The 13175-nt window shown below is 39.2% G+C and overlaps 1 protein-coding gene across 1 annotated transcript in view; it reads right to left on the minus strand.

Annotated features, from left to right (window-relative positions):
* The window catches only part of CPN1 (carboxypeptidase N subunit 1), a 34745-nt gene that overhangs the window by 5737 nt on the left and 15833 nt on the right, over positions 1 to 13175 (minus strand). Inside the window, exons 6-8 of the mRNA XM_090279528.1 lie at positions 4618 to 4757; positions 2647 to 2746; positions 349 to 467 (exon numbers count right to left, since the gene is read on the minus strand). Of these exons, the coding sequence (XP_090135654.1) occupies positions 349 to 467; positions 2647 to 2746; positions 4618 to 4757 (359 nt within the window). The remainder of the gene's footprint in view (positions 1 to 348; positions 468 to 2646; positions 2747 to 4617; positions 4758 to 13175) is intronic.

Here is a 13175-nt window from a genome sequence, read left to right on the forward strand (position 1 = left end):
GGGCACTTCTATGCGTCAGTCACTCTGCTGCATGCTTCATATGCACTTTCTCATCTCAACCTCTTGTGAAGGAGGTACTGTTATCACCCACTTACAGAGGAAGAAGCTGAGGACGAGAGCAATTGGGTAATTTGTCCATGGACTGTGGACAAAGGAGCTGGATTTAGAAGTATCACCATGCTGTGTTAAACAGAAGAAAATGAAAAGTCAAAAGGAAGTGGTGAGGGATACAACAGGAAAGTGACTGAAGAAAAATTAGCATATGAGAGCAATGAATATTTTTTTTTACTTTGAAAGGAGGAAGATTGGCAAGGATTAGAACTCTGCCATTGGTTGTCTGTAACTCACCAGTTCTGGTTCCGCGGGACCCACGGTCACAATCACTGTCTCTGGGTTGAACCCAGGTGCTGAGGCAGTGACAATGTAGGTACCTGGAAGCAGCAGCCGGAAGTAATCGCCGTGATCACCTAAAAGTTACAGGAATATGATTAGAAACTGCCCCGAATGGGGCCTTCATATGAAAAATTATCTGGGGCTTTTAGCTGACCACAAGCTTAATTTTTCTTAATAGCATGATGAAACTGGTTAAGATCTAAAACCATCACAGGCTATTTGACGTGGTAGGAGCATGGGCCTCAGCTTCTAGGAAGTAGAAGTTTCACAGTGCTCTGCACTTAGGATGTTGGGTTTAATTCTAGACCCTGTATCTTTAAAACCCATGTCCAGTAAAGGGTCACTAGGAGAAAGGTTGAATATCTATCAATGTTTTGCCTGGTAAAGAGAATGCATGAGACCTCTGTTTCAATGTCTGAAAAATTACTGTGAAGAAATGTGTCCCTAAAGAAATAAGTATGAGAATTTGGGGTTTAAGTTGCCAGGAGGAAGATTTTGCTGAACAGAAACAAAAATGATTGTGACACACAAAGCTTTAAGAAAAATAAATGGACTGCTTTATAAAACTGTAAGTACTTAAGCAGAGCCTAAATGAGGGGCCCTGGAAAATCTATACACTATTGTGTGGTGCACAACCTGTACCAATGGGCGCAGTGGCCCTGGGTTGGACAACCTGCTGTCTCAGTGGTGTTCCATGTGTGTGTGATTTTTTATTGGAGGGGGGGGGAGACTGGACCAAATGACCAATAAAGGTCTGCTTTTGAGAATTCCATTTTTAATATCTCTTCCATCACCTTCAAAAGGGGAAAATAAAATTCAAAAGGAGGCCTGTTTCTCTGTGGCAGGGATGTAGCATTTTGGTTAATGACATTACTTCTTTTTTGAATCCATTGTGAACGTGTCTTTAAATTTCTTTTAAGTATACAGCAATGAATAATTGAAATAAAATGCAATTAAGAATAAGACAGACAATAAATTCTGAGAAAGTCTCTTTGCTGCCCCCTATTAAATGTCTGTAATTTACTTTAAAATACTTGAGGAAAAGCAGTATCTTATTCTGCATATGCTGGACAGTTTCAGTCATACCACAGGGTTGTCATTCTCTTAACTGCGGTTCACATCCAGCAGTCGTCGCTAGCAGCGTATTAGAAAGGTCCACTTCCAGATGCAGCTATTATGAGGGCTTCAGCTATACTTATTTCTAATCAATACTAGATGCTTTGCTAAGTAGTATAATGAATGTTAGCAATGACTTTTTTCAGTGTGGAAACGAGCAATTTATTAATTTAACATATGGATATTGGAAGTGGGCCCTTATTGGTGAAATTAGTGGTATTCAATATATGTTGATTGGCTAGAGTGTTTCAGAGTCATTCCCTACCCTTGCATGAATAAGGTATATGAATCTAGCAAGCCCTGAAGCTCTTTGATATACCTGAGTTTTGACCCCTAACCAGTGCTGGGTCCAGCCAGTGGTCTGATACTTGACTATGAGGCTGCAGAATTTTGCCTTTAGAATATCACTGCCTTTGCCCTTAATGAGTCTTTCAGGTAAGATGTGTTGGGATCATCTTGAACATAAGTTATCTCCATAATGCTGACATTTCATTTAGTTTAAACAGATCATCCGAACTGTAAGAGGCCTGCTTGAGCCTTGCTGGTATCGAGGTTGTGGGAGGGAGGCAGGCAGATCTCACTCCCCTTAATCATTGGTAGCTACTGCTTTATTTTAAAAACAAAACAATCAAAAAACTACTACAAGTCATGCATGATCAAATTGGGCTGGGGCAGTTTGCAACACCATTGTGCATGAGATATTCTGTGCCATTCTAGGTTCTATCAGTCTTGTCCTACAACAAGTTTATACAATGCGTCTTGCTAACTTTGCCCTGAATGGGGCTATAGTGAGACACTGGGTCGGGGACAAGACTAAACATCCGTTTTACAGTCTTTTTCTTTTCTACCACGTTTCACACCAGTATGTGAGCTGTTAATAATTTGAAACTCAGAAAATACACCTAGCAGAGTAATATTAGGAAGTGGCTCCTGAATGCTGAGATAGATGTTGCATTTGCATCTTCCTGGTCCTGGCCTCTTAATTCACTGCTCCCATTTCTAGAACCCTTTCTTCCTCCAGTCTCCCACCCCGCAGTGACCTTGATGTCCCTGCTAGTCTCACTGGCTACAATTTGGCTTCTTTATAATGCTGGAGTGGAAGCTTCCTTCTCACCCCACTAGATAGTGGCCACCTACCTGAAGTGACATCATGGTTAATTCCACTGACAGAAATGACAGCCTTAGGAACATTATTATTGTTCTCATCACGCACCATTCCCTTGATGCCATGGTGTACCTGTAGGAAAAAACTACAATGTAACTACGATCATAGAACATTGTACAGTGTTTTTGAGTACCCCAGAGCCCTGTCTCGTATGCTTTTACATTTGATCTTCACACAGATTATCTTAATAGTCCCTAAACTGGTCCAAATGATCCTGTTAAAATCTAAGTCAAATCATGTCATAGGCCTATTCAAAGCCCAATTCAGAACAAAAGCTGAAGCTTTTTAATCATTATCTAAAAAAGCCACAGCCTCCGTTAGCTGATTGCTCTCATCTCCTGCTACCCTCTCCCATACTCTGGTGATTATTCCAGCCACACTAGTGTCCTGGCCTCATATTTTTTTTTAATTAAAAAGTTCTTTATAATTGTGATAAAATATACATAACACACAATTTACTACTTTAACTATTTTTAAGTATACAGTTCAGTAGTGTTAAGTATATTCACATTGTTGTACAACCAATCTCCAGAACTTTTCATCCTGCAAGACTGAAACTCTACAAATACAACACAGATTAAGTTAAAAAAACAAACAAACAACAACAACAAGAAAAACCTGACACTCTCTACCCATTAAATAAGTCCAATCTCCTTCTCTTCCCAAACCCAGGCAACTACCATTCTACTTTCTGTCTATGAATTTGACTATTTTTGATATGTAATATAAGTGAAATTATAAGGTATTACTATTTTGGTGATTGGCTTATTCCACTTGGCATAATGTCCACAAGGTTTATTTATGTTGTAGCATGTGGCAGAATTTCCTTCTTTTTTAAAGGCAGAATAATATTTCATTTTATGTATAGACCATATTTTGTTTACCCATATATTTCTTGTTGAACACTTGAATTGTTTCCACCTCTTGGCTCTTATGAATGCTGCTACTATGAAAAAATATCTTCTTGAGGTCCTGCTTTCAGTTTTGGGGGTTATCTACCCAGAAGCAGATTGTTGGCTCATACAGGAGTTCTATTTTTAATTTTTTGAGGAACTGTAGTGCTGTTTTTCATAGTGACTACCATCTTACATACCCATCAATAATGTACAAGGGTTCCAATTTCTCCACATCCTTGCCAACATTTGCTATTTTCTGTCCTTGTTTGTTTTTTTAAGATTTTATTTATTTATTTTTAGAGAGAGGGTAAGGGAGAGAGAAAGAGAGGGAGAGAAACACTGATATGAGAGAGAAACATCAGTGGGTTGCCTCTTGCACATGCCCCAACCGGGGACTGAACCTGTAACCCAGGTGTGCACCATGACCAGGAATTGAACCAGCCACTTTTCATTTTGTGGGACAATGCCCAACCAACGGAGCCACATCTGTTAGGGCTTGTTTGTTTTTTAATAGCAGCCATCCTAATCGGTGTGAGGTGGCATCTCACTGTGGTTTTGATTTGTAGTTCCCTAATGACTGGCGATGTTGCACATCTTTTATATGCTTGTTGTTGGCCTTGTAGTTACTTTTGTGTCCTCAATGAGGAACCCTTTTTTCTCTAGACATCTGCATGGTTCTCTCCCATACCTCCTTTAAGTCTCTTTAAATGTCACCTCCTCTGTTTGGCCTTCTTTATAGCATTTAACATGGTATAAAATTAACTTTATTACCTTTTTTATTGTCTGTCTATCTTTTCTTACTAGAACATAAACTCCACGTGGACAGATATCTGTTTGTTTATACTTAAGATCCCCAGCATATCGTACAGTTTCCGACAGACAGTTATGCTCAATGATGTTGAACGGATACATTGCATTGGTAGAAGAAGCCAGAACTGATTGATGAGTCAGATCAAAAGTCAGACCTGAGCAACACAGAAAACCTTACATACCATTGAACAACTCTTCTCTTTCTGTAACCATGAAAGTTAAAGAATTCAGTTTTACCTGTTCTAAGAATTGGATTAGGGCTTCCCGATTACCCAGCCACTCGCGCTGTAACTCCTCTTGGCGGGGAAATTTGTCGCAACTCAGTTCCAGTGTGATCTCAAAACAGTTGGTGTGGAGATAATTAAAGTCTTGCATTCCTAGGGGAAAGAGGGCAGTGGCTGGTTTGTACAACCAGGTTCCCACCCAATAAATGCCCCATCTCAACTCTCTTTAATCACAAATTTTCCACATACACCTAATTAAATTCTATTCTACTCTTGATCTCCATTTATTTCTCCTCCATGAAACTTTTCCACAATATCCCAGTTCACATGCCTTTCTATTGTTCCAGTTTTCTCTCTTCATAAATGCCCATTTTTGTCACCTCTACCTTGAACTTCGTTTTTCCATTTAATGACTTAAAATTCACTTCTTGTCTCTGTTACCATGTCCAAAGTCTGCTTATCGGTTGTGCTTTAACACTAGACTATGTACATGTCCTGCTTTCTGGGAGACATATTTCTATTTTGGACAATGATGTCCTTCAGACCTGAGAGGTTAGAGATGAGACAAATATTTTGTTTTCACATACCTCCTCCTGAGAACACAGCGCTAACCTTAAAAATAGTTATCCAAGGAATGCAGAGCCCTGAGAAAGCAGAAGGCAGCTATATTTTGCTTCTATCTCCTACATCATTCAATTGAATTAATTACTTTAAAACATGTTTCTGGATTGGGAAGATGGTAGCAGAGTAGGTAGCAGTGTTGTCTGCTTGCTCCCATCGCGGAAGGACTTGGAGTAGATACATGGAGTGGAGTGAGTGAGTATGGATTTTAGATAGCACAAACAGGGATGGGAGTGTGGGAGCAGAGGGAAGAGGGCAGAAAGCTCGGCACAAGCTCTCCAAGCAGAGACACTGGGCTTCCCATCCCAGTGCCTCTGCTGCACTGCACCCGAAAAGGGCAGCTGCTGACCAGCTCATTAGCCGGGATCTACTTGTATACCGCCCCCTGCCATAGGTGCCTGACTAGCAAAGTTCCAGAGGGAGTCAAGAGAGAAGGTTTGGTTGAAACAGCCAGAGGCAGGGGAAGACAGTGAACAGCCTGGACTGGGAGAAATTGTATGAACTGAGTCTAGGTGGGGACTTCCTTGGTTGGCAACTCTGGACTGGCAACCTTGCGCCCCAGGCACTCGCAACAAGGCTCCACCAAACAAAAAAGCAGAACTGAGCTGGGGAGAGGGGCCCATACGGGAAAGCTGCAGTGGAACTGCAGACTCGGTAGGGACCCCAGGCAGGCAAGCAGTACACGCAGGTGCACAACAACGCTCCGCCAGACAGGGACGCAGGCTGGTGCTGCATCTTGGAGGCAACACAGAGACTTTTTTGAAGGAGGAGCAGAGACCGGAGGCTGGGCAGGGACTATTGGCATGCATACGGGCTCGCCAGCAGAACGGCATTGCTAGACAAGCCTGAGGAGGGATAGAGGGTGCCACAGGACCGGGCCGGGGGTGGGGGTGTGCTCATCTAGGTGTGGCTCACAGCAGAGCTGCGGCAGGCCCACGAGTGAGAGAATAGCAGCCTCAGAATCCAGCTAGATCTCCTCACAGCCTGCCAGCCAGAAAAGAAGATTTGAAACCAATGGAATTTTGACCAGGGGCAGATCCAGAAAAAGAAGACAGTGCCCAAAGGTTGTACTGGGGAAAAACTCTTTAATCTGTTTCCTACCTTCCCTCCCTCCTATTCTTCTTCCTTAATATTTTTTGTTTTCTGTTTTGTTTATCCTTGCTCTCGCACTAAATATACAGCATATAACTGCTATAAAAACCTAAACCTAATACTATACACTTTCACTTTCTCACTTCATTCTGCATTCTTCCCTCCCTTTTTCAACATACAATGTAAATATTACTTACTGTCTCACATAGCCTTGACCTTACTTGCAACTATTATTATTCTACCATCTTCCCTCTCAAAAATCATCTTTCCTTCTTTTAAAACAACTCTTATCTGTTTTTCCTATAGTATAATAGTTTTAACCTCTTTACATCTATATTAATACTGGCTCATTTGCTGCTGATAGTGTGATTGTGGGTGGGAGATATTTTGGAGGATGTGGTTTTCCTCCCTAGGTTGTGTGTTTATGTTTTAACAGCACCTCACAAAAGAACTCAAGGCAAGGTGGGCAGAGTGACTCTCAATCAACTAGCCAGAGAGAAGGATCCACCAAAGAGTAACTGAAATGCAACCAGACAGCATAAACAAATGATGTAAAGGGCATCCCAAGAGCATCAAGCTCAGGAGATCAAAGAGACTGCACCACTGAATCCCCCAGGTCTCCTATACAGAATCTCATACCACAAAGGGGGGAAATCAAAGCAGACAAATCTAATAAACAAAAACAAACAAGAAGCATCTAACATGGGGAGACACAGAAATAACCTCCCAATGAAAGGAAAAGAGGAATCCCCAGAAAGAGAGCTAGATGAAACAGAGGTAGCAAACTATCAAACATGGAATTCAAAAGAATGGTTATAAGGAAGTTCGATGAACTTGACAAACTCAGAGAAAACTACAATGAACTCCAGGGGAATTACACAGAACTCCACGGAAACTACAAAGAACTCCAGGGAAGCTGCAAGGTACGCACTGAGAACTACACCAGCATAAAAAAGGACATAGAAACTATCAATAAGAACCTGGAAGAAATGAAGAATACAATTTCTGAACTGAAGAACACAGCAGAATCAATCAAAAGCAGGCTAAATGAAGAAGAGGATCGGATCAGTGAGTTAGAGGGCAATGTAGAAAAAAAATTCCCAGACAATACAACAAAATGAAAAATGACTGATAAAGAATGAAAAGGGTTTAAGAGAACTGCAGGACAACATGAAATGAAAAAATATTCATATCATAGGGATACCAGAAGGAGAAGAGGAGCATGGTATAGAAAACCTGATTTAAAAATCAGAAAATGACAGAAAATTTTCCTAACTTGATGAGAGAAAAAGTCATGCAAGTCCAGGAAGCACAGAGGGTCCCAATGAAGATGAACCCAAAAAGGCCCACTCCTAGGCACATTGTAATTAAAATGGCAACATTCAAAGACAAAGAGAAAATCCTAAAAGCAGCAAGAGAAAAACAGCAAATAACATACAAGGGAGCTCCAATAAGACTATCAACTGATTTCTCAACAGAAACACTACATGCCAGAAAGGAATGGCAAAAAATATTTCAAGCAATGAAAAACAGAGGCCTATAACCAAGACTACTCTACCCAGCAAGGCTCTCTTTCAAAATGGAAGGTGAAATAAGGAGTTTCCCAGACAAAGGAAGACTAAAAGAATACATCTCCACCAAACCAGCATTGCAAGAGATGCTAAAGGAGATGCTTTAAGAAAAAGAAGAAAAAGAGAGGGAGAGGACCACAGGTACAAAGGGAAATGAATAAATACCTGTCAATAATAACCTTAAATGTAAGTGGATTAAATGTTCCAATCAAAAGACATAGGTTAGCGGAATGGATACGAAAACATGACCCACATATATGCTGTCTACAAGAGACACACCTCAAATCAAAAGATATACACAGACTGAAAGTGAAGGGATAGAAAAAAGTATTCCAAGCAAATGGACATGAAAAAAAAGCGGGGGTAGCAATACTTATATCAGACAAGACAGATTTCATAGCAAAGGCCATAAAAAGAGACAAAGAAGGGAATTTCATAATAGTTAAGGGAACAATCCATCAAGAATATATAACCTGGTAAACATATATGCACCCAACATAGGAGCACCCAAATATGTAAGGAAAATACTAGACTACAAGAAGGATATCAACAGCAACACACTAATAGTAGGGGACTTTAACACCCCATTATCAACAATAGACAGATTTTTGAAGCAAAGAAACACCAAGGATAGTGAGGCATTGAACAACACACTAGATCAAATGGACTTAATTGATATATATAGAATTTTTCACCCCAAAGAAGCAAAATATACATTCTTTTAAAATGCACATGGGACATTTTCAAAGACAGACCACATGGTAGGACACAAAACAAGCCTCAACAAGTTCAAGAAAATTGAAATTATATCAAGCATCTTCTCAGACCACAATGCCTTGAAAATAGAAATCAACCTCAAGGAAAAAATCCAAAGACATTCAAACTCATGGAGAATGAATAACATGCTATTAAATAATGAATGGGTTAACAATGACATCAAGGAAGAAATCAATATCACAGAAATACAAAGGATTGTAAGAAATTACTACAAACAACTGTATGGCAAGAAACTTGACAACCTAGATGAAATGGATAAATTTCTAGAAACATATAATCTTCCAAAACTAAATCAAGAAGAAGTAGAAAGCCTGAACAGACCAATAACAAAGAGTGAAATTGAAACAGTAATCAAAAAACTTCCAGCACACAAAAGCCCTGGACCAGATGGCTTCACAGGCGAATTTTACAGAACATTTAGGGAAGACCTAATGCCTACCCTTCTCAAACTATTCCAAAAAATCCAAGAAGAGGGAAAGCTCCCAAACTCTTTCTATGAAACCAGTATTACCCTAATTCCAAAACCAGGTCAAGACACAACAAAGAAAGAAGACTACAGGCCAATATTGCTGATGAACATAGATGCTCAACAAAGTATTGACAAACAGGATCCAGCAACATATTAAAAAGATTTACACCACGATCGAGTGGGATTCATCACAGGGATGCAAGGATGGTTTAATATTCACAAATCACTAAATGAAATACACCACATAAACAAAATGAAAGACAAAAATCACATGATCATATCAATAGATGCAGGAAAAGCATTTGATAAAGTACAACACCCATTTATGATAAAAACACTCAGTAAAATGGGAATAGAAGGAGTATACCTCAACATAATTAAGGCTATATATAAGAAACCTGAAGCTAACATCATACTCAATGGACAAAAACTGAAAGCATTCCCCTTGAGATCAGGAACAATACAAGGATATCCACTCTCTCCACTCCTATTCAACATAGTGTTAAAAGTTCTAGCCAGAACAATCAGACAAGAAAAAGAAATAAAAATTGGAAAAGAGGAACTAAAACTGTCATTATTTGCAGATGACATGATAGTGTACATAGAAAACCCTATAAACTCCACTAAAAAACTACTCGACATAATAAGTGAATTTGGCAAAATAGCAGGGTTCAAAGTCAATATTCAGAAATCGAAGGCATTTCTGTACACCAATAATAAAATATCAGCGATAGAAACTAGAAAAAAAAAATCCCGTTTACTACAGCAACAAGAAAAATAAAGTACCTAGGAAAAAAATTAACTAGAGATAAAAGATCTGTATTCAGAAAACTACATAACAATGAAGAAAGAAATAAGGAAGATACAAATAAATGGAAGCAAATACCATGTTCATGGATGGGAAGAATCAACATCATTAAAATATCCAAACTACCCAAAGCAATTTACAGATTCAATGCAATCCTTATTAAAATACCAGTGACATATTTCACAGACATAGAACAAATACTTCAAATATTTATATGGGACCAAAAAAGACCCCAAATAGCCAGAGCAATCTTGAGACAGAAGAACACAGCAGGAGGAATCACAATACCTGACATCAAACTATACTACAAAGGCCACTGTGATCAAGACAGTCTGGTACTGGCATAAGAACAGACATATAGATCAATGGAACAAAACAGAGAGCCCAGAAATAAACCCAGGTCTATATGGTCAACTAATATTTGACAAAGGGGGAAGGAACATAAAATGGAATGCGAAGAGCCTCTTCAACAAATGGTGCTGGGAGAACTGAACAGGGAGTGCAAAAAAATGAAACTAGACCACCAACTTACAACCACACACCAGAATAAACTCCAGATGGATTAAAGACTTAAATGTAAGCCATGACACCATAAAAGTCCCAGAGGAAAACACAGGCAGGGAAATTTCAGATATCCTTCGTAACAATATTTTCACTGATACATCTCCTAAGGCAAGGAAAATAAAGGAAAGAATGAACAAATGGGACTGCATCAAACTAAAGAATTCCTGCTCAGCAAAAGAAGACATCAGCAAGATGAAAAGGGAACCAACCATATGGGAAAATATATTTGCCAATGATACCTCAGACAAGGGATTGATCTCCAAAATATACAAAGAACTTACACATCCCAACACCAAGAAGACAGACAGCCCAATTAAAAAATGGGCAAAGGACCCGAACAAACACTTCTCCAAAGAGGATACACAGAGGGTGCATAGACATATGAAAGAATACTCAGCATCACTAGTCATCAGAGAGATGCAAATAAAAACAACAATGAGATACTTTACACTAGTCAGAATGGCCATCATCAACAAATCAACAAACAACAAGTGCTGGTGAGGATGTGGAGAAGTGGGAACCCTAGTGCACTGTTGGTGGGAATGCAGACTGGTGCAGCCACTATGGAAAACAGTATGGAATTACCTCAAAAAACTAAAAATGGAACTGCCTTTTCAACCAGTGATTCCACTGCTAAGATTATTCCCAAAGAATCCTGAAACCCCAATTCAAAAGAACTTATGCTCCCCTATGTTCATAGCAGCACTGTTTACAATAGCCAAGTGCTAGAAACAACCTAAGTGACCATCTGAGTGGATAAAAAAACTGTGGTACATTTACACAATGGAATACTATGTAGCAGAAAGAAAAAAGGAACATGGATGGAACTAGAGAGAATTATGTTTAGCGAAATAAGCCAGGCAATGAAAGAAAAATACCATATGATATCACCTGATACAGGAGACTAATAAACAACACAAACAAATGGTCAAAATTGAACAAGGAACAGAATAACTGTTATCAGGGGGAAGGGGGAGGGAAAGAAGGGGGATAAGTAGGGGAAGGGACTAGTCAAAGAATACGTATAAATGACCCATGGACATGGACAACTGGGTGGGGACTGACTGTGGGAGAAGGGGTGGGCTGGATGGGGTGGAGCAATGGGGAAAAAAATGGGACAACTGTAATAGAAAAACAACTTTAAAAAAAGCAAAAAACAAAACAAAACATGTTCCTGATGATTACAATGGTGTTTATAGCACAAATTTATTTGCATTAAAAAGTATGCATTTACACTTTGCAGGAAAGCAGGTACCCTACTGGAAAACTCCTACATCTAAGTTATATAGTTAAGACGAAAATCCACACTTCTTTTTTTTTTTTAAGTATATTTTATTGATTATGCTATTACAGTTGTCCCAATTTTTGCCCCTTGCCCCTCTCTGCCTGGCACACCCCTTCCCTCCAGCAATCCCCCCTCTTAGTACATGTTCGTGGGTCATGCTTATACATCCTTTGGTTTCTTCATTTTTTATACTATTCTTAACATCTCCCTGTCTATAATGTACCTACCAGTTATGCTTCTTAATCCCTGCACCTTTTCTCCCATACTCTCCCTTTCCGCTCCCAGATGATAACCCTCCAAATGATCTCTGTATCTATGATTCTGTTCCTATTTTAGCTATTTGCTTAGTTTGTTTTTGTTCTTTAGATTCAGTTGTCGAAAGTTGTTTGTTGTTATTTTAATGTTCATAGTTTTGATCTTCTTCTTTTTCTTAAATAAGTCCCTTTAACATTTCATATAATAAGGGCTTGGTGACGATGAACTCCTTTAGCTTTACCTTGTTTCAGAAGCACTTTATCTGCCCTTCCATTCTAAATGATAGCTTTGCTGGATAGAGTAATCATGGTTGTAGGCCCTTGCTTTTCATCACTTTGAATACTTCTTGCCAGTCCCTTCTTGCCTGCAAAGTTTATTTTGAGAAATCAGCCAATAGTTTTATGGGAACTTCTTTGTAGGTAACTCTCTGCTTTTCTCTTGTTGCTTTTAAGATTTTCTCCTTATCTTTAACCTTCGGCATTTCAATTATGATGTGTCTTGATGTCTATTTCCTTCACCAAATTAAGAAAATTTTCTTTCATTATTTTTTTAAATAAGTTTTCATTTTCTTACTCTTCCTCTTCTCCTTCTGGCATTCCTGTGATTTGAATGTTGGCACTTTTGGAGTTGTCCCAGAGTCTTCTTATTCTCTCCTCATTTTTTTGAATTCTTATTTCTTCATTCTGCTCTGGTCAAATGTTTTTTTCTTCCTTATGTTCCAAATTGTTGATTTGAACCCCAGCTTCCTTCCCTTCACTGTTGGTTCCCTGTGAATTTTTCTTTATTTCACTTAAGTGTAGCCTTCATTTCTTCCCTTATGCTTTTGCCATCATCAATGAGTTCTCTGAGCATCCTTTTTATCAGTGTTTGAACTCTGCATCTGATAGGTTGACAATCTCCATTTCATTTAGTTCTTTTTCTGGGAGCTTTTGTTCTGTTCTTTCATTTGGGTCATATTTCTTTGTTTCCTCAATTTGGCAGCCTCCCTGTGTTTCTTTCTGTGTATTAGGTAGAGCTGCTTTGACTCCCTGTCTTAGCACACCTGTTAAGTTGTATGCAGTGAAATCTTAGGTATTCACCAGGACAGGGCAACTTGCTTCATTGCTTTGTGGCTCTGTACGTGGGGAAG

This window comes from Furipterus horrens, unplaced genomic scaffold (assembly GCF_987537825.1).
Source record: "Furipterus horrens unplaced genomic scaffold, mFurHor1.1.pri manual_scaffold_5, whole genome shotgun sequence".
NCBI lineage: Eukaryota > Metazoa > Chordata > Mammalia > Chiroptera > Furipteridae > Furipterus > Furipterus horrens.